Below are 21,748 nucleotides of genomic sequence, written 5' to 3'. Positions count from 1 at the left end.
TTAACAGGTATGCCCACTGTTACTCTACTCTCACAATTTACAGATGTACGAGCAACCAAGGGTATTGCTCTTTTATGGGCCAGTCTGACTGTGCAGTAGGGTTTCTAAATAAATATTGGGGGCTGTGAAACACATGCACCAAATTATCCCATCTGCAAGCACTGTCCACATGCAAGTGCAGGCATAGATTTAGTTATACTTGTTTATATTCACCCCCTTCTGCACACACATTTGGTGAAAGCTGCAAAAGACAAATAAGATCACACTGATCTTGAAAAGAAGCAAAAGTAAGGTCTTAATATGCTTCATAACAATAATGCTTATACAGTGTATCAGAAAGCACCCTTTAATAACTTTTTTCCTTAAAGTAACAGAAGTCCTCCCACTACATGCTGCAAGCTTGATTAAGATGCTTGTGTAGCAACTACCAAACTGCTTGCAAACAGCATGGCTGTTGTGGGGGGCAGATCCCAACCACCAACAATCAGGGCCTGTTTTGTATAGTACACCGGCAGGAAATTGCAGTGATTCAGCTCCTTGCTGTGAGCCTTTAAGAGCTCCATTAGCAGAGACTTTCACCCTAACAGCAAGGCAGGAATCACTACAGCCTTCCCAATTCACAGTAAATTCTGGGGTGCTTCTACCCCTATCCGCGGATACATATTCCTAGCACATGCCACAAAAGAGAAGGAACAGTCCATCTTAAGTCATTTCAGGTCATTAACTTGAGCTCTCTGAATACATTTACCTGGTTTAATATCCTATCAGGATAGGCCATAGAAGTCCAAAATAACATTGATATGATCCTGTAGCCACATATTCAAGCACTGATTACTGGTTGAAAGTAAGGCATATGGATTAAAACCCTGACAAGAGGCATATATACCTAATACACTGATGTAAAAAAATCACAGGTTGCAAAGCACAAAATAGATTTCTGCTTTTCTCATTTCCCTTCCTTCCATGTGGGAATGATTTCAATGACTACGCATTGCTGACTTCTGCAATCTCACTTGTGCACAACAGAAAGCAGGCATATTACAGATAAAGTAGAGCCCTGATTATCACCTAATTACTTTTAGCCCTACATCAGGGTAAGTCAGATCACCAAAAATTCACGTTAACCTGAGAAAAACCTTCATCTTTCAAGTCCATTTGTAATATGTTGATAATCTACCATTTCCAGTATGTTTTATAGCAGAAAACACTTAACTCATAGGAACTAGGTAATTCTGAAACTATTGCAGTTATTTTGGAGTTGAGATGGTCCACAACAGGTTTTGACCTAGACAGGATCCTCTATGTTAGGGCAATGTCCTTGTGGTGAAACTTGAAGGAGCTTTAAAGACTGTATTTATCAATTCTAAGAAAAACTTCTAAAGAGATTTACCAAAAGCAGACTGCATTTATAGTGTTCCACTCAGTACATGTCAGTATGAAAAGGTATTTCATTTTCAGCTTTAATAGGAAGAGAATACAGTTTCCTTGTAGTCTGGAACTTAAGATAATTATTACAGTTATTACCATAAAAGACCAATAGAAAAGCAATGTAGTTCTAATGTGCTCTAGTTACTATATGCAGTGGGGCGGGAGCAGCATTCTGAGTCACCTTTCAACATTTCTATTCAGTGAACTCTACAAAAAGTTTTCTCCAAAGATTAAACTCAAGTTTAAAATTTGCTTCAGCCATATTCATGATTTTTGGTTACTTTCATTGACAACTTATGTAATTTTAACCGGCTTTTGTACCAGGAACTGGTTTCTAAGACGTGCTTCAAAAGAAGATAAAGACATTTCTGAGACCAATATTGTCCTAAGTCTCAGAGAAGTGACAAATCTGAGAGCTCCATGATCCCTTATAATCAGTTTTCAAGAAGAAAGGATTGGACAAAAATATATTCTTGAAGAATTTTTCATCTCTGACACTCAAGTACGAGCTACTACTTGTATTTCAGTAGTACCAGGTGGTCTGCCAAACAAAGTAAATACAGCAAGAACCATGCAAAACTGAGAAAAGCCTAGCACCAGGTAAGAAAACAATTACAGAAAGCTTTATGAAGAGTTGCAGAGTAACCACCTGAACTTTCAAGAGCACCACAGCTTAAGAGTGACGCAGCAAACTGGCTGCCTTGTCATTAACTGGTTAGCAAAAAAGGAACTGGCCATTCCTCCTACCTGAAACACAGATGACACTGTAGCATACTGTGGAAGAGTAAAAATAAGGGAGGAAAACAGCCCATTATGAAAGACAGTTTATAACAGCAGCTTGCTAAAAATCAAGACAGTGGAAGCTGCAAATTAGAAGAAAACCTATCAAGTGTTTCAGACTACTATACCAAGTTTATGTTTACTGGAAGTCAGAAGCTTATACTAAAAGTGAACATGTGCCATTGAAGTAAAAGCCAAGAACACTGATTGCTGTTAATAAAGAAACTGGAAGAAACATCTCAGTAATATACAGAGAACCAGAAAAAAAAATATCAGCAGTCCTGCTCACCTGTCTTCACTAAAACGTCGGCCAATCAACACTTTACATTTGTCCGGAGGGAGACAAGCCACTAGCAGAGGTACTGTCCTTAACACTCGACTTTCCTAAAAAAAAAAAGAAAAGTTACTTCTGAATAAAAATCAAGGATGCATCTATAAATTCTTAAAAGTTTCCATTCACTTTTAAGTTTTTGACTACACCCACAAAAAAGTCATATCAGCTAACAGGAAAAAAAAATCTGCAAGAAAGAACACCTGATTCTGATGTAATCAAATCATATTGTTGTGACCAACAGTATTAAATCTAGTCTTGTCCTAACCTATGACCATCAGCATAAGGTAATTCAGCTAGGTTACCCATATCAGAAGTACAAATTTAAACAGAACAACATTAAAGCTCGGCAAGAAAACAGCATTCACATTAACATAATAGGTTGAGGAGCTAGCTTCATTTTCCAATATAAAGCAACTCCTCTGCCAGTATAGATGAGAGCCTGACTTTTGGAAACAGGTGCTAAAAGTAAAGACATTGGTACTGATGGTACAGAATTATTTGTATTTATTTCATCATGATCAAATAACACTAATTCACTAGTCAGAAGACCTCCTTCTTCATAAGAATGTAAAGAGTGGCAATAAATGAGCTGAAAGAAAATCATTTTTGTCTGACTAGCTAAAAACAAAAGAACTATCATCAATCAAGTGAAAGTCATTCAACTGTTCCTTTCAATGCCATATCATTACTTCAGAATTACATTTCTACCAAATACATTCTCCTACCAATAGGAAAAGTTGAAATTTTCCAAATGAACCTAACAAGTATGTTTAGAAGATAAAAAACAGAATCCAAAGCTGAAGGAATCAAGAACAAAAGCTGAAATAACTAAGACAAACTACACATTCAAATACATTTCATGTTTAGACTTTTCTTAATTAAAAAATTAGAAGTTTTTTTTAATTTGCTATTTAACCTATTTGTTATTATATCAGCTATTTTGCATTTACTGGTGTGAAACTGGGCGGTTGCTCTTGTTTTTCCTCAGTGTTCTAGCAGTGATTTGCAGTGCTTTTCTTATTCACTATTTGAAGTACTATACACAGAATTAGGGTTGGAGGACTGACTTTGGGTTTTTTTTCCCCCTTTTCTGGAAATTAACAGTGCTTTTGGCTAGCACAGCATAATCCATCTACAATGACCAGGACAGCTTTAACTACTAAAAATATTTATTAAAATTAGTAGGCATATTTCTCCCATCCTTTCTACACTGAAATGATTTTTTCCATGAATTTAAGACAATTAAAAGAAATATTTGCCTTATATTTGATCCTTCCTGTTCAGTAAGAAATATATAGAGTATTATACTGAGCAAGTCAAAATTAACAGGTAGCATCAGATCAATATATAAGTTGATTAAATACATACAATTAAGTTTTCTTCAGATGTTTAACAATGAAAATCTTACAGTTCTGGAAAGAGAAGGCAGAGAAACTGAATAAACCTAAACAGATAATGTCCACCATGCTTTAAGGGTTCTGTCTTGAGCCATAGCTATCAATTAGGTCTTGAGAAGCACAGAACAGCCTACATTTTTCTAGAGATCCGTCCAAGGATGGCAACAGGCAAAAGGTAAAACAAACGTGTACAGGGGCTAGCACACCTGCCTATGCCACAGTCCTGGCAGAAGGTCATGACAGTTAAGCATAAGAGAAGAAAAAAGAGGAAACATGCAACATATACACATGCAGAGAAGAAAAAGTAGTGATTGCAAGCCACAGCAAATTACTCCTCCACCTTCCCACTACTTCTGTAGCATCTACCAGGTTTGTACCTGCTTAGTTTTTAAATTACTCACACTATGAACAATGGTGCACCAACACTATTCAGAAAATAAATATTTACCTTTTGACATGCAATGCCGAATTCTCTTTGAATTGCTTCATAAGTTTAAGAAAACTGTAATCAGTGTAAGGACCTATTATGCAAGGATGGAAAGCGAATGGTAGAATTCCTGCTGCTGTACAATGATTCCTCTCTTTCACAATACTTAACACCAGCACAAGTCTACCTGGCAGCCATATTAATTGAAGAGCACAGGAAATGTTGCTCCCAAATTCCTAAGCAACCATCTTGTCTGGGTAGCATTAGTCTTAATAGTATCATTTAGCCAAGGTTAGTGGATTACTTCACATCACTGCACTGCAGACTTCCAAAACGAGTAAGTTAACGAAGCACATGGAAGATGACAGTCAGCACTGACATGCAGTGGGAAAGCATTTGCTATCTGGTTACTATAATGACATACATCCCACAGTCTGTTTCAAAAGTATCTGTAATGAAATGGCAGAATGAAGGATCAGAGCTTGTTATTAAAATCAGACGGATTACCTGCCTTCAAGATTGAGTATATATCTGACGGGCGAGTGAAGAGTTAACAGGACTGAAGTTTGTCAATTGATATGCAGAAGAACTGATAGCACAAGAGCCGACGTGCACAAAGCTGCTGAACAGAGGACTTAACAGGACTAAAGTCGTCTACCAACCGATATGCGCAAGGACTGATATGCGCAAGGCTGCGGAATGGCAGCATTAACAAGACTGCAGAAGTGAAGTCTGCCACCTGGAAACTGCACGGACCCCCCAGGGAGGGAAGAAGCAATACGGAGGTGTTGTGGTCTTGCCTCGCTAGCAGGGTCCCCCCAAGCAGACAAACAGACAGTCCTGTGACTGCGAAACTTGCTAAAAGTCAGCAAAAGCAGTGTTTGCCCAGAGCCCCAGCCGTATAAAAAGAGACTTGGGAGCCAGGAGAGTTTGAGCAGGGACGGGAACGTGACCTGACCATCCTCTCCGGCTGGACCGTGAGTATCCCCCCCCTCCCCTTTTCCTGGGACGCTGGGTTAAGGTAACTCCTCGAGGTTGAGAGCCCTCTCACTAGGAGAGTGAACAAGAAAGCTTTCAAGTAGGGATAAGCAGTCCTTCCAATTAATAACGCAGTAATCGACGGTTTCAGGTTATCCTTCCTAAATTAGTAATCGCATTATTTTAATGGATGTTACTAATCCAAGAACTTGTGTGAGGAAATAAACATCTTTTTTATTATTATTATATTACTGTCTCAGTCGTTGCTATCGAACCTTCATAGCATGACAGCGTGACAATATCAAGTACTAGCAGCTGTAGCAAAAGGAACCTGTCCTTTGGAAGGTACATTTCTGCCATTCTGGAGTCAAAAGCATCATCTGCGATCATCTAAGACAAACATGTTCAAAGATCATGTAAGCTTGCCACAGGTTAATTGGATTTATCTCTGGTAAGCCAAGTTTCCATTTCCTGTGTTTCAATTTATGCCCTCCTGTCCTGTCACTGGGCATCCCTGAGAAGAGTCTAGCCCCATCCTCTTTATTCCCTTCCATCTGATATTTAAATTTGTAAATCCTTTTCAGAAAAGGTCACAAGGAGGTCCCTGAAGAGGAATAAGAAAGAGATATGAGAAGAAGGTATTGAGAGAAAACAGCTATAATAATAATGAAGTGCTCAGTTTTTAATAGGCAACCACAAAGAATGGTGAGAAGGAGCAAGGCACCTTTCTGAGGTTGCAGAGCCCAACCTGTATCTAATGTAATGTTCACCAAAATTTCAGCCTAACAAGAAGTGCTACACATCTTGGAAGACCTATGTATTTCCTCAAAGATTTGATGTTAATAATCTTTGTATTAAAACAATCTGTCTTCACTGACATTTGTGTCAAGTATTACTTAGAAAACTAGCAGGTGCAGCCCTGTCGTGAAAGGATGCCATCACAAGCCCTTAGGCCTTCTAGGAAACAAAAGTATTATCTGTTTTACGGTTTAGGAATGAATTCAAGTTCTTGAAGTGTTAGCCAAAAGGGCTTAGCCACCAGCAAATAAACAACTAGTGTGCTTAGAGCAAAGCAAGAAATGATGATGACAGCATAATAGACAGCGTAATAGCGTAATAGACAGCTGTTGCGCTACCTTAATAAAGGCTGCACATAGCCTTTCACAAATATACAGAAATAGAGAACAAGTTCTAAGGAGATTCTGCATATTTTCTAATACCTTGCACCATGATTAGGAAATGCAAACCATTTCAATTCCCAGATCTAGGTTCTTTGGCACATTTTTAAACCTCTTATCCAGCAAATACTTTAGACATATACTTACATACTTTTGAAATAATCAATAATACAAAACATTACTTTTATTATAGCAGCACCTAGGAAAGCCAATTACAAATCACTGCTTTGCTGCTTAGGAACTGAATACTTCGTGGCCTCTGTTTATTTCTCCAGACACTTTTTCTAGTTTGGTCATTTACATGCTGCTAAAGCTCTCTCAAGCAAGGACTGACACTGTCCGCTGACCTACTGCATAATGATGGATAAGTAAACAGCTTGACTAGGAGAACACAGGTTTCCAAACGCCACATCCTTACCTGTGGGCCCAGCAACTCTCCAACTTTGTAACTGCAGTCCAGCTCCTAAAATCCTTGTAATCCACCATCATACTTGATTGTTAGGAGGCAAGAAAAGCATTAATAAAAACTCTGCTATTAGTTAAATTAAAAAAATGAGAGTCCATGAAATCTTCAAAAGCATTAAACAGGAAAGAAAACAAAAAGATGCAGTAGGTACATTAAGTCCAATATAGGACACACTTCACCTAGATTCTGTGAAAAGCCAAAATATGCTTAGCAGGAGACAATGCAAAGACAGCTGCTGCTTTTGTCGTTCACAAATGTGCTCCTCTAATAAAATACTCACAAAACATACCATTCTGAACTTCAGCTATAGTCTGCTGTCTAAATATTTAGAGTCACCACTAAGAAGAATTCCTTAGTTCAAGTATTTAACACAACACTAGCAAGGAGAGCTACTGTAATTAAAATATGCTCCTCCCTGGACCAACTTGAAGCCTGTGCCACACCATATCAAGACTCAAGATTTAAACAGGACTATTCAGATAAGAAAAGATGTCTTGCATGTATGGAGGTTGCAGAATTAAGGCATGAGTCCAGAAGATAAAAAGCTAAGAAAAACAACAGTGGCTAAATTAGAAAAATAAATTCAGTAATTCAGATGAACTGACAAAGGTTCTAGGTGAACTCTGACAATTGCCATAGCCTTACTCACCTCTGCTGGATGCTGAATTATATACAAGCAGGTGGAGACTTTTAGTGGATGTACTGGCAGGAATGGACACAAGCACACCTTCTGAGGACGGCTACATGACATAGGGGAGGGGAAGGAAAATAAGAGTAATGACAGATAGAATATATTACAGATACAGAGCCACACTAATAACTTTCCCCTTACAACACAGCATACTAAACCAGCTAATGTAATTTTGTTTGCAAGATGGCTTGTGTTTCTAAAAATGGAAAAATAGAAAACATTTTTTATTCTAAAAACAAAAAAAATTCAGAGTCTTCAAAATTTAAAAGCCTTTTCTTTATTCAAAGAAGAGTTTTGAGAACAGCATTTGAATACCTTCTGCAGTGTGGTTAGGGATTAAAGCACTCTAAAAACCCTTTTACTCTCTTCAAGAGAAACAACCTATTAGTAGCCATATCCAGAGAAATCTGTTACTGCATTTCACACCAATTTAGTGTTTCAACAACATAAAACAATAGAAACAATACTTTATAGAAATACACACAGGAAGCCCCAGACATGCTATATTTATGAGCAAGTTTGTTTTAATGCTTCTTGTTTACAGTCCCACATTATGTATCAGCATAGTTGTAGTTATTAAACAAAAAAGCCATTTTAGGAATTTCTGTTTTAAGTCTACAAGTCTTTAGTGCACCACACACTTGTTAAAATAACTAGTGGAAGAACGATATTTAAAAAAATAGTTTGGCAAATGACAAAGGCTGGAAGATCAAGAATAAGGGGAAGCAAAGAATTAAGCTCAATGTCCCACAAAGAGAAACTGAAGCTGTTACACCTATATGTACATATACACATACAGGCATAATACATACACACACAGAAATCACTATAACTACTAGCATATTTTAATCAGTAACTGCAAAAAATGATGCATTTCCTTAACACTGATGCTATCACCAATGTTCACCATGTAAAAATCACACCCTGCCTGCAAAGTTCTCTGGGTTTAAAAAAGTTTTTTCAGCAGAATCCTAGAAACTGAGTACAACTTTACCAACAGCTTTCTTGTAATCTTTACTGACAGTCTGTACAGACTGAACACATGCAAGGCAAGTAATCACTGCAGTAAATGCAATTTACTGAGGCTAATTTTTGAGATAGGCCCAAATGAAGCCTGTGGCCAGGCCATCTGACCCTGCAGCTGCTTGCCCACAAGAGCGCACACCACCAGTGGCACTACGTGATGTTACAGAAACCCACACCAGGATAACTATTTCCTAGAGCATCCTCAAAGCAAGCATTACTTCTTACCAGTAAATGGCAGCACTGCAGAAAGACAGTAGATAACTAACAGTTGACAGGTTGTGTTAAATTAAGTCCACTACTTCTAGCCTTATCTACTGAGACAGAGGTTTGTTTTGAGATTAGTCCCCTTCTCTAGAGAGTCCAGTTAAAGTTACCTAACAGCCTAAATCCAAATTGGAGAGGCCAGGGAGTAGGGGAAAGAACTAGTACTGGTCAAAATAAGTACTGGAAGAAGAACACTAAAAATCAAAGATCTAGACTAAAAGGTTCAAGGCCAAGTAACTGAACTAATTTAAGATGAAGGTTATTCAAATACACATTTCTGATAAAATGTTCAAGTGACTTACCTTTTTTTTTAAATTTGCACTTCTAGTATTGTCATTTCCTTGTTGATATTCTGCATAACTTTGGAATATCCTGTCGTATTAATGCACAGGCTTTCAGCCTAAATTTAAGCACTCAATTTCAGGAGTCGGTGGGGTGTTCTGGGGACCTTTACTGAGGACTCACTGATACCAACCTCATTTCTGCACCTGATCAGCCTATACTTCTGAAGTTCTCCAGCTGTACCACTGTCTTTCTTCCAAAAAATTTCTCTTTACATGTAACTGACTTCAACAGAAGTTTCTGAAATCAGTTTGTTAACAACCTGGAAACAGCAAATACTCCCAGAGGCTGCTACCTCTGCCTTGAGAGTTAAATAAAAGCTCACCTTTTTGATCATCATATTTACCAACAACTCAATTTTAGATTAAGCACGATTCCTTGGTTTCTCCCCATTACTACATAGTTACTCTCATTAATAAGATAAGTTGTTGACATTCGCCATGATGGCATTTTCTCCTGGAGAGAGATTAAGGCATGAGAATCTACTACATAAAACTATTTCAAAACAGTTAGCTGGTGACTTCAATTCAAAGAGCTGCATTGTTCACTAGCTTTTATAACCATACAGAAACAGCTTCCAGTGATTTCTGACTTCAGGGTGTTTACTATAACAATGTTGGCTAGATATAATTTACTTATTTTCAATCTCCCTTTTGTATATGCTTTTTGTATTTTCCACACTGGTTTATATTTTTCACAGGTAGTTTTTCTGAGCTTTGTTAACCTTATAAAAATAAAGGAAATTACCCAGAAAGCAAGCATTTTCAAGTAGTTACAGAATCAGCCCTACCTATAATTTGATTTGTAGGGAGCAGAGCACAACCCATTACAAATAGAGCACTTTTCAATATAATTACTTACATATGTATATACATCACTTAACTTTAAGCACCTAATTAAGTATCTAATTATGTTGAATAGGTATTTTTACAGCCCCATCCTGGGGGCACAAGGACTTACTTCTGTACTTTCATTTTGGTACCTAATGGTTATTGCGCTCTGGCAGAGAGGAAGAAAAAAGAAAAGAGGAAAACACAACCACATACTTAAAATTTTACCCCTACATGAAATCTGCATTATCAGCCTGCAAGAGCTGGGTAGAAAACACTTCAGAACAAGGGAAGTTCTGTTCCATCACCACAAAAGCTGCCTATACTCTGCAAAAGGCCACCTAGGCAGAAAAGGCCTTTTGTATTTTTCTTTTGTTTCAAGTTTCTGGTGCACTCTTGCCCTCCGCATGCAGCTGATGGTACAGAGGAGTAGGGGCAGCAGAGAACTTTGATAAACATAAGCCTTCTGTTTCTGGAAATGGCAGTGATCTGCAGACTCCAGAAGGGACGAAGCTTTCACTAGTCAAACCTTTTGCAAAGTAAGGATATAGTCACAGGCAGGAATTGTAGTATTTGGAATATTAATGGCAAACTTGAGGGTGGGGGGGAAGGATTTGAAAGGGATGATTTCTGCAGTATTATCTACTTATATGCAATTTCATTATAGCTCAAAGCTATCCAATAGGTTCTCACCTGTTTTTTAGCACAGAATTATTTTTACTCCCACCAGTGTGACAGGTTGCTTTGCAATAAGTTTAAACTAGAAACCCTATGTCTGGCAGAAGTGCTTCACATGCAAGAGAAGAGAGCCATGCACAGAGTTATGTCACAGATTTCCCTTCTTTTTCTCACGTTTAAATTATGGTGTTCAGAATAACATTTAGTTTATTTTCCCAGCAGAAGTGAATCCAGACAATGGATTGTGCCATAATGTGGTGTCAGGTTTAATGTGACTAGTAGTTTTTGGGCAGAGATACTCTAAAAGTGAGGATGCAGCAGCTTGAAAAACAGCTAATTATGAAATTCTCTCCAAGAGTCTCTGTACAAGTTCTCACAATACAGACATCCTCACTTGTAACAAGGTAAAAGTTAAACTTGAAGCAACATGCCTAAAGGGCTTGTGAAAATGGGCACCCTCCTGGGAATGTAAATAAGTATACTCTTATGTCTATATTCAGAAAACTGAAGGAAATTCAAGCATTTTATCCTAAAGTAAGTGGAGAGAAATGTTACATTTTCATGTTCAGCATCTGTAAATTTTTCTAAGGGAAGATACCAAGAGGTTAAATGTGCCACAACATATGTTCTAGAAACAATGCTTGCAATATTAAATAAGAAGAAAGCTGATGTTTTTGAACTACTATAAATTGTGACAACATTTTCATGTTCCAACACATATTGTCAAGGTCAGGCCCCAGACTTGGCATTTTCAAAGAAACATGCCTGGTCAAACAGAAATGGCTGCTTCAAGTTAATTAGATTTCTCTGGAATTTAGGTCAAAGCACCAAGGGTTTCAAGGTCAAAACCCACCTGAGAAGCCTGGAGAGAAACAAAGTTACTAGGTTGTTTTTACTAGTGTTTTAATATATGCTTTATACCCACAGAAGTTGAGAAAATATTCAGGAGTTTTAAAGATTAATTGGAACTCTGCACAAAGGGTTTAAAGATATAAGCTCATACATTTTATAAAATCTGAGAACAAACCTTAGTTTTGCTAATTTTATATTAGAGAACAAACATTAAAAATAATTTTAAGACTATATTTTGCAGCCTCCAATGTTAACTGTTACGGTTATAGAAGGACCTTAAAATTATGAGTGACAGAGCAATAAAGCAGCAGATTATAGTTAAACATAGATAAAAATGCATATAGGGGTGGAAAAAAAAATCCTAACCCAACATACAAAACCCACAGGGTCTGAGGTGAATGTTACCACTCAGGAGTGAGTCCTTAGGATAAGCAGTTCTGTGAGAACAGCAGTTAAATGCTTGGCAGTGCTCAAAAAGGCAAATCAGGTGTTAAGCATTATTAGGAAAGGAAGAAAGAACTAAACAGGGAAGATGCTTATGCCACAGCATAAGTCTCTGGCTTATCCACACCTTGTACTGAGTGCAAAGAAAGGCTGCAGAAGCCAGTCCAAAACAAACAGAAGGAGGGAACTGCTCAGGCCAGGGCCACAGGCCTCCTCACCAGCCGATGCTATGGATACGAGAACTTTACATGGGTTCAAGGGAAACAAAAAAACAAAAAAAAAAAAAATCAGGGCATAAAAATCCATTGAATACACAAACACCACCACTCAATAAACAAAGCCACTTCTGGCTCAGAAAGTCCCCCGAGCTAAAGGCAGTTGGAGAAAGGAAAGTAGCAGCAGCATATGCTTGCCCTGTTCTAAACTCTTCCTCAGATACATACTCATGACTAAAATCTGTTTATGCTTGGACACAGCATGCTGAACAAGATGGACCTCGATACACTCTAGTATGGCCATTCTTCCATTCTCAGTCATCTCAGCACAATTTAAAATGAATGTATACAATGCCAATAGCACTGGCTAGAGATAATCCACCCATAATTTTTTACTCCTTGTATTGCAGCTGTAAAGTTTTATTTATATACTTCCGAATTTCTCTAAGCAAAAGTCTTACCGTTCTTTAGGGCAGCCTTCTGTAATGGACAGGACTTAACCACTATCTTAAAGATATTGCCAGATGCATCATATTTCTGCTTTCCCTCTTCATAGGGTTTGTAGTATGTGACCTGATGCAATTGTTGGAACTTTTATGGATGATAAGAAGCCATCCCTATTAAATGAAAGCCTACCTCTCTTTCCATAAGCAGAGGGGAAAAAAATTGACTTTTTCCTCTATATGGCTGAGACGCATCTGGCAAATTCAGGGCAAGCACAGCCAGGAGGAACATTTGGTATTCCCTGGAGCTCTGCTGACAATAAACATGGATCCTGCAATTCTAGCCAAAATGCCCTGGCCACCAGCTGCACTGAATTAAAGACAGGCCTAAAGTTCACACTAGTTATGCCTGCACAGTAGACTTCAGGTTTCTGAAGACTTGTCCATCCTCTCACCCTAATAGGTTTGAGTCAGATTTAAACTAGAACTCCACAGCTGATGGCCCAAATATACAAGCTCTACTGCAAAGCTCTGGTAATTGAAACTCACCCACGGTTTTAACCCCCTGGGTAAGAGACAAACTGCAGGCTGTAACACTGAAAGAGATGAATGAGTCATCTGGAGTTCTCTTTTGTTTTCACTAATAAAACAGGATGACCAATTCAACTGTTACCATTGCTTCAATTATCATGAGCTGCCCTTATTTTCCCAGTAGCAGGTAGTATGTAGGCAATGTGATTGGGTGATTCTTAGGGCACCACAAGATGCCTGTGTAGCATCACCAGGTAAATATTTTTCAAGTGTTTGCAATACAAGTCCCTCAGTCTCATGTTCAGTTCCCAAGGCACAGAAATAACAAAACATCACCTGTGCCATATTTCAGATTTAACTGCAAAATTTATGGTTTAGTTGTTTTAACTGCCCTGCTTGCATTACTGTATTTAAGATATCTATGACTATCCTCATGATTATTCAAATCAATTAGCCTACAGAAGACTAGTTCTCATAGGCAAGATCAAGAGTTAAAAAACTTAGCAGAAACGCGATACAAATTCACGCTCTTTTAGTCTCAATTTTCCGTGTACATGTATACCACCCTCTTCACTTCCCCTTATAATAGGTTTACAAAAAGCCATCTTTGGTAAGTACTACAGCTAACTACATGAAATTCTCTGCATTTCAACAGCACTTTTTAGGTCTCTGCTCTGCTTATTTTGAACAGTTATTACTCAAGCAAAATTGCCAACACTTAGTCTAACATTGTTTCAAAAAAAAAAAAATCAGACTTATGAGATTATGCTCTTTTCCCCCCATGCTCCAACATCCACCCCTTCCCTCTAACCTCTTTCAAAAGACTCTCAAACTCTCTGGGTCAAGAGGTGCAGAAATTTAAAATTAATTTTTATGGATTTCATGAACATCAACAGCAACAGAGGAAAAAAGACAGTATCAGAAACACAGCTGGAAGAGTATGGAGAACAAGCAACAAAACACTTCCTGTTCACTCAGCAACCAGCACAGCACCAGCCTGCTACAGGAAAGGGGGGGGGGGAGGGGGACCCCCCCCACACACACTCAAAGGCAAATTGCTGAGTTTTTGCTTCCCACAAGAAGTTAAAAATAAAACAGGTGTATTTTTTTTTTAAACAGTGCAGCCAGTGAATTTAATGGTACATATCAGTTTCCTAAATAAACAGACTCATTTAAAGGGAGAAACACCCAATATGAATTACAGTGAAAGTTATGTCTTTTGAATTTTAAATGTGTAACTTAAAGGACTCCTAATTATACATTTATACTAATTAAATACAGCTTTCTAAACTGATGATTATAGCTACAGATTACTCAACCTGCATTCCTGGACCAAAAACATTCACAAATATTCATTCCCTTTCCCAAGCTCAACCTGTTCATCAGCTCCAGAAGCATTTAAAGAGCACAAGACTAATTATTCTGTTAACACCTTCTCCATAAAAACACGCACATAAAATGCATTCTATCCAAGCAGAGAAAGATCACACAACAAGAAAATTCACATTACCAGTCAACACACAATCAACCACTTTGCAAATAACATGCCTCTAGGCGTAAAGAGGTAAAGACATTTTAAAGTTATAATATACAAAAGCTCTTACTGCTTTTTTAACAAAGGGCCCAGCAACTTCAAGCAGTCTGACATAGTAACAAGTTAGCTCAGGCTGTCAGAAGTCTGGAGCACTATTTAACTCATACAAAAACCCCATCACTGTACCATGAGATTGTTAATTAATTTGATGTCTTTACACTTTGTAAAAGACCATTTTCAGACACTTTGGAAACACATGTGAATGGCATTAGGCAGCTAGAAGTACTCCGAAGTAGCATGTCAGAACTCAATATGAAGGTATATAAAATGTCAGCTCCTTTTTTTGCTCTGGAGTACCAGGCAGAAACAGGGATGCATCTTAGAAGCATGCATTTAGAGTGGTATCAGACAGGATCAATTTGAACTTGGAACTAGAAGCAATACAGTCCATTACATGTGCCAGTACTATGCTACCTAGTTCCAATAAAAGCCATTATAACACTACATTTTCAATTCATTAAAACATACTGGACCAAGTTTAGCATTTTATAGCAGAAGATATTCAGGGCAGAACCATGGATTTTCAAGGGTTAATTCCAAACTGGCATGAACACAGAAGTGACCAGCTACAGACAGATTACCATTTTACTCGAAGAAGCAGTTTTTCAGAGAAGTCTTCCAACAGTTCTACAGTTGGGACAATGTTTTATCTTGTCTTCTTGCTAAAACACACCACTAACATACCTAGCTTGGTCAAGGTATAAAGAGTCATAATACACAACCACAACAGCTGTGACAGCAGAGGCACACAAGAGCAATGCAGTATTTAATACAAAAACACCTCCCCCAACCCAAACCAGAGACACCAGTGACAAAATACAGAAAGTTTAAGCAGCTGAGAGCAGCACATGGAGACAGAGCCATCTCCCTGCCTCTCAACAAGGCAGGTCCTACTGGCTAAGAGATCCCACAATAGATCCTAGAGTTCAGATCCCCTCTGTACCAGCTCTCAGCAATTCTGCTGCAGCTAAGTCCTACAGTCAGGAGATAATCCCTTGCCCTTCCCTACATTTTCCACTCTTTTCTCAGCAACGCTGGCATCAATTCTCCCCACCAGAACCTAAAATGTTTTCTATCATCTTCCACCAAGGAGAATTCAACAATCTGAGAACTATTTCTCTCATAAATTTAACTCCTAGGCCTTTGCCCTGGGCAGAAGGCTTCAGTAAACCCATACAAACCATAAGGCAGGTTGATATCAGAAGCACTTCCTATATGGAGGAGGACTAAGCAGACTTGCAATTTTCAGTCTGGAGCAGAGACAACTGGTGAAAGTCATAAAGTGCATGGAGAAGCTGAATAGAAAGTATTTTCCTCACCTATAAATATTTTTTCCTATAAATAGGAAATACAAATAACAAACTGTAGGATGACAGATTTCAAAAAATGGAGCAAGACAATACCCAGCTCCAACACCCAAAGAAAATAAAGTTCACCAAAATAAGCATTCAGAACAAGCACACAGACTACAGGAGCTCTCATTTCAACATTTACTTTCAGAAAAACCTAATAAGTTCTGGGAATTGTCCCAGAAGTGCCAAAATATCTCAAAGGCAAACAGCAAAACTATCCTCAGGACAAGCCTTAAAGAAGTTTGTTAGTGTTGATTTTGATCTTGGGGTTTTCTGTTGTTGACATCCAACCATTAAAAAAAATGGACTGACATCACCAATTCGTTTCCTTTTCAGCAAACAGCCATCAGTTTGTAATGATTTTCAGTCAAAGCTGAACTGGTTTGGATTTGAACTGTAGCAAAACATTTGAAAAGCATTACTTGGAGATTACAAAACATCATTCTTCCTAGATTTAAGACCAAAAGAGGACAAGAAAAAGCACCTCTCTGGAGATGAGGGATGGAAGAAGTAACTTATTTCATGACAAACTCAGAGTTCTGTTTAAGGACAACATTCCTGTCTTCTGGGAAATTAAATCAGCTAGCATGTTTCTCAAAAAACTAAGCAACTAAGTAAACACTCATTTCCTGGAAAGAGACAAAGAAATATCTATATCTAAATATCTGTACTTAGTAAACAAAAAAGCTTTCCTTTCAAAGGATTTTGTAGTTCATTCATCATTCCGAACTTCCCTTTTATTTTTATTATATGTGGTTTTGAACACTAAGTAAACAGCACAATAGAAAGTTTTCAGGTTTTTGTATTGAAGAGAAACTTGTATCTACAGAATTACTATTTCAGGGTGAAGTTCGGTTTTATGGAGAAATTTATAACATTACAGTGGTAGGCAATTACATTAGAAGTGTTTTAAATCAATCTGGATGTTTATTCTGATCTTTGACATTATAATAGAAGGTAATGGTTCCAACAGAATTGTTGGATTCATTAGTACAGCATTTGTATGAAAGCTAAACATAGAGTATAAGTTGCCCTTGAGGAGTGTTCTTTTACACATTTTCATGCTGAAGATATAAAGACAAAAGTCAGCACACTTCATATAATATAGATGTGGACAAGATCTGTGTTGCCTTTGCTAAATACTCCAAATTGTGCAGAGTTCTAACACAACCATTTCCCAAGACAAATAAAATTTTTACCAGATAAATTGCATCAAAAATAAAGGACAAAAATAAGTTCGGGGGGGGAAAAGAGGGGATTTGACTTTTTTTAAAATCCTCAGATGTTCATGATAGCTTTACAAGGCTAATCCGAACATATTAAACAACAAATATCTTCCTATGCCATATAAGACAAAAGACACTAAAGAGCCAAGAACACAATATCCATCCTGTATATTTTATTAACACATTATATGGAAGCAGATCTTGGCAGGTAGCTTTCCTTAACAGTAACAGAAATGAACAAATCAACAGGAGGACACTTTCAGCTATTTCAACTGCATACATTACAGTTGGCTATAGCTTCCATTATACCTAATGGGAGTTAATAAAACAATAGGATTCAGCTTATGCAGCACCGGACTCATTACAGAGAGGCCAGGAAAGCCAAAAACTAATGAACCTGAGATTGCTGACATTTTGTGCATCTTGGGTCTACAGTCTGGCAAGATAACTGGCACTCTGGCAAGCTTGATGCCAGACAATTAATAGAACCTTAGATTTGCTGAACAAGGGGTGGCAGTAATGCCATTGGAACTCAGCCGTTAAGATTGGGACACTAAGGTTAAGGTGTTAAATTGAAGTCTTCCACTGCCAGCTTTATCATTTCTCATCTGTTTCTCAGAAGCTTAGAGGCTGCCATAAGCAAAGACACTAGCAAATTTTGTAAGCAGAAAGGGGTCATGGAAGAGCTCAGAACTCCCCTGGTAACAGAGGAGCCAACAGATCCAGGAAGGAAAAAATACACCAATACAGATTCAGTATCTTGGATACTTGATCCATTTGTATATATGCAGAGAACACTCTGGTTAACAGCATAATGTAAAAATAGAAGTATATTTTTGAAAAGTACATCAAGTTTCTAAATTAGTATTTCTTCAGTTAAATGAAGACTGGATACCATTGGCTGAAGATATTTTTGCAGCACTACAGAAATGCATTCATTTGAATGCTTGCTTCAACCTGAAGAACTTTGTTTCCCCAAATGCTTGTATCCTTTTAGTCTTTGAAATAATAATTAGGAAATGAGAAACTGATGTTGGCATTATAAGATAAAGCTAGGTCCAGCTATGCTTTAAATTGAAACACAACTTGTTTGAAAGCCAAGTGTCTACAGCTGAAAATGCTGCAAACTAGTTCCAATATAAGAATACAAAATGCTCATAAAGATTCTTAAGGAGGATCCATTGTAGTTTTCATCTCTAACCCTTCTTTATGTCACTCCACTGATTTTTACTGACAAGACACCAAGTCTGAACTTTATATATACAGGATTTTATGAAGTCCAGTGAGTCTGATACATTCCCCTTCCTAAGGGATTATCCATGAACAAGGTGAAAAATGGTGAGTAGTTATTTGACTATAGAGTTATTGCCTTTTGTACTCACCTGCAACAAGTGCACCTATGAGGATCTGCCCTACCCTGGTTGGAAATATTTCCATTACCTTACTCTTTGCTAAAACAGAACATTGGGAGCTGAAAATGATCTTAAAGGCATGAGCTGGAGCAGTTCAGAGATCACTAAACTATAAAACTGAAGAGAAAAATGGCTCTCATCCACACTCATAACACAGGAAACCTGCACAACTACTTTTTAAACACAGGCCTTTCCACTAAGTAGGAACACAATTTGTTTTTTCCTTATATGCAATGTGTGCCTTTGCTGCTCAATGCTAGAGCCCCAGGAGTGCACATCAGTCCCACGCAATGCCAGTGCCACCTACCGTTCCATAGCTTCACTCTCACTTTCAGTTGCTTCATTTTCAGCAGGTTTGTCATTTTATAGACAAAAAATGGTATTCAATATTAAATTGTATTTAATACTGTGCATAACACACACAAGCAACTAATATTCCTACCAGTATCTCAACCTCTGTATCAGATTAGCAATGAATAATAATTATGCAAGTCTTAATTGCATGTGTACAAAGTTACTTGCAAACATCACTGTATTTTTAATTATATTTTTATATAAAAATATGTAGTACAAGACAGTCCAGTGCATTGCTACATCTGTATCTCCACAGACAAGAGCACACAATTAAAACTAGAAGGAAAGCTTGCTTCCTCCTCTAGTTCAACTGCCTTTTTAAGCCAAAGAGTACAATTTCCCAAAGTGATAAGCCAGACACAGAACTCACTAAATGAAGGAATTGTTTGGGCATATATGCAGACAACAGAAAGCACACAACAGGGAACAAACAGCCACAAGCTGTTTTAGGAAGCTACATTTTAGGAAGACATGAAGCAGAAGCCTCTACAAGCCATAGAGAGAATGCAAGAAACCAATAAAAAACAGAAGAGAATCCAAGTCTGTGATAGAGCAGAATGTTTTCCACTCAATTTGACCAAGCACTTTGTTTTGTTTAAGTATTGGTCACCTGTTTTAACACATGAATTTCTTTAAAAAGATTAAGGCTTTCAAGAACACTTAGATAAGGAGTAATTTTCAGGAATAAAAAGAGGAACACAAGGTTTTTCACAACTTCTCCTGCCATACCATTTTCTCACAAATGGTTTTAGCAGAACTTACCCAAAGCTGCTGTTTACACAGCAGAAACAGACACCTGCCTCCCATGTCTATAGGTGGGAGATGTTTGGAGAGCCCTGCACCCACACCCAACTCTAAATAAGCAGACCTGTCTTCCTCTAAGCTACTAGCAAATGTGCGCTTTGCAACACATACCACTATTTTCACTGAAAAATAATGTTGTCCATCTTCCTTTCAGCTATAAAGAAAAAGAAAAGCCTTCAAAAGTGAACAAGTATACCCGAAGCAGCAATACCATCTTGATCCAAAGCAGCGCTGGGATGGGAGTTACTACTCATCTAAACTTAACTACAAACTTCACCTACTCATGTCACTAGTGTTACTTAAATTACAATTGCACAAACATTTGAAAAAGCATGTGGAATATCCATATAAACCCCTGTGGTAGACCCACACTGATATGATCTTAACAGAACCCAGGAAGTTTATCCCTGCTCTGCTGAAGTAGCAGTGTCTTTATTGTTCAACTGGCTTATAAAACATTGAGGAAACTACACTATAGATCTGACAGTTCTCTTGTATCAGGACTAAGTTGAGTCCTTGCTGGCACCAAACTTCCATGATAATTCAAAAGAGGACCAAATACACCGCATGGCTGTAGACTTCTGATTAATAGACAACTTTTCCAACCTGCCAGGACTAGCTGACAGCATACTCTTCAGCCTGGCGTCCCCAGTAGCCTTGGCAGTGATAGCCCCCAAGTACCAGCCCCAAAAGCCTCACTGCTGAGGACTCTTAAATATCATGGCCAGTCAGTCCTTCTCCCGCTCTCTTCCCCAATATGGCATCTGTGCAAGTCAGGGAACACAGGCTTTTTACCCCATGTAGAAGAAAGTAATAGTGGACATGGAAGTGAGCGGGAAAAAAGGCAACTGGAGAAACAGAAGAATTAGAAGAAAGTTAGCTGGAGCCAGTGTCAGTAACTTTCAGATACATTCAGTGGTCCCAACAGCAACTGAAGTGGTGTAAAACTAGTCTACCATCTGAAGAAGTTCAATTACCCAAAAGCTTCATACATGGCTTTATTGTTGTTTTTTTATTAAAAAAGGATCATTTCACCTTGTCATTAAGGGAAACCTTGCAATAATTATGCAACAGTAAAAGCTTCTAACATTCTCAGCTTCCATATCACAGTTTATGAAAGGCTTCCAGTTTTGTTTTGAGGCTTGTTTCTTACATCCACAGCTTTCTCTTGTTCCAAAAACATACAGACCAAATAGCAAAAAACCTGACTTTTCTAAGTAACCTTTTATCTCCACACAAGCAATAAGCCTAAATTTCAAATACTAAAGGAGTTAACTATGCAAGGTTACCTTATTTAATACAGTATTTCAAAGACCATCTATGGCACATATATTTGTTACTAGTGAAACACATTTCCATACCAAACATCTTTACAGAGAATATTCCAGTTTTAAAGCAAGGAGATGAGAAAGGAGTTGAATTAAAAGCCCAGTCCTGCACCAAATGAAAGCAGGAACTCTGCCATGGATTTTTTTATTAAAAGCAGGCTCAGAACCCATACATCTTTCAGAAGTATTCCAACCTATACTTTAGCATAAAAATAAATGTGCATGCCTTCTACCAAACTTGCTTCTTTAATAGGTACATATTCATGTTAAAAGGAGAATCTACCATTCTCTGTAGTTTGTCTTCAACAAAACATAAGCAAATTACAGTTAGCAGAGCTTCATATGATAAATAACCTGCATTGGAAAAGGGTTAA

General features: G+C 37.9%; 1 protein-coding gene across 14 annotated transcripts in view; it reads right to left on the bottom strand.

Annotated features, from left to right (window-relative positions):
- Positions 1 to 21,748, bottom strand: part of DTWD2 (DTW domain containing 2) — a 263,172-nt gene that overhangs the window by 226,132 nt on the left and 15,292 nt on the right. For all 14 annotated transcript variants that reach the window (XR_010886923.1, XR_010886926.1, XR_010886924.1 and 11 more), the window contains exons 2-3: positions 7,638 to 7,728; positions 2,498 to 2,592 (exon numbers count right to left, since the gene is read on the bottom strand). Coding sequence is in view for 7 of the 14 variants with exons in the window: in XM_067315902.1 (XP_067172003.1) it covers positions 2,498 to 2,592; positions 7,638 to 7,728 (186 nt within the window). In the remaining 7 variants the exon portion in view is untranslated. The remainder of the gene's footprint in view (positions 1 to 2,497; positions 2,593 to 7,637; positions 7,729 to 21,748) is intronic.

The sequence above is a fragment of the Apteryx mantelli genome, chromosome Z (genome assembly GCF_036417845.1).
Source record: "Apteryx mantelli isolate bAptMan1 chromosome Z, bAptMan1.hap1, whole genome shotgun sequence".
Taxonomy (NCBI): Eukaryota; Metazoa; Chordata; class Aves; order Apterygiformes; family Apterygidae; genus Apteryx; species Apteryx mantelli.
Note: the sequence above shows the minus strand (reverse complement) of the source record. Positions and strands in the feature narration are given on the sequence as shown.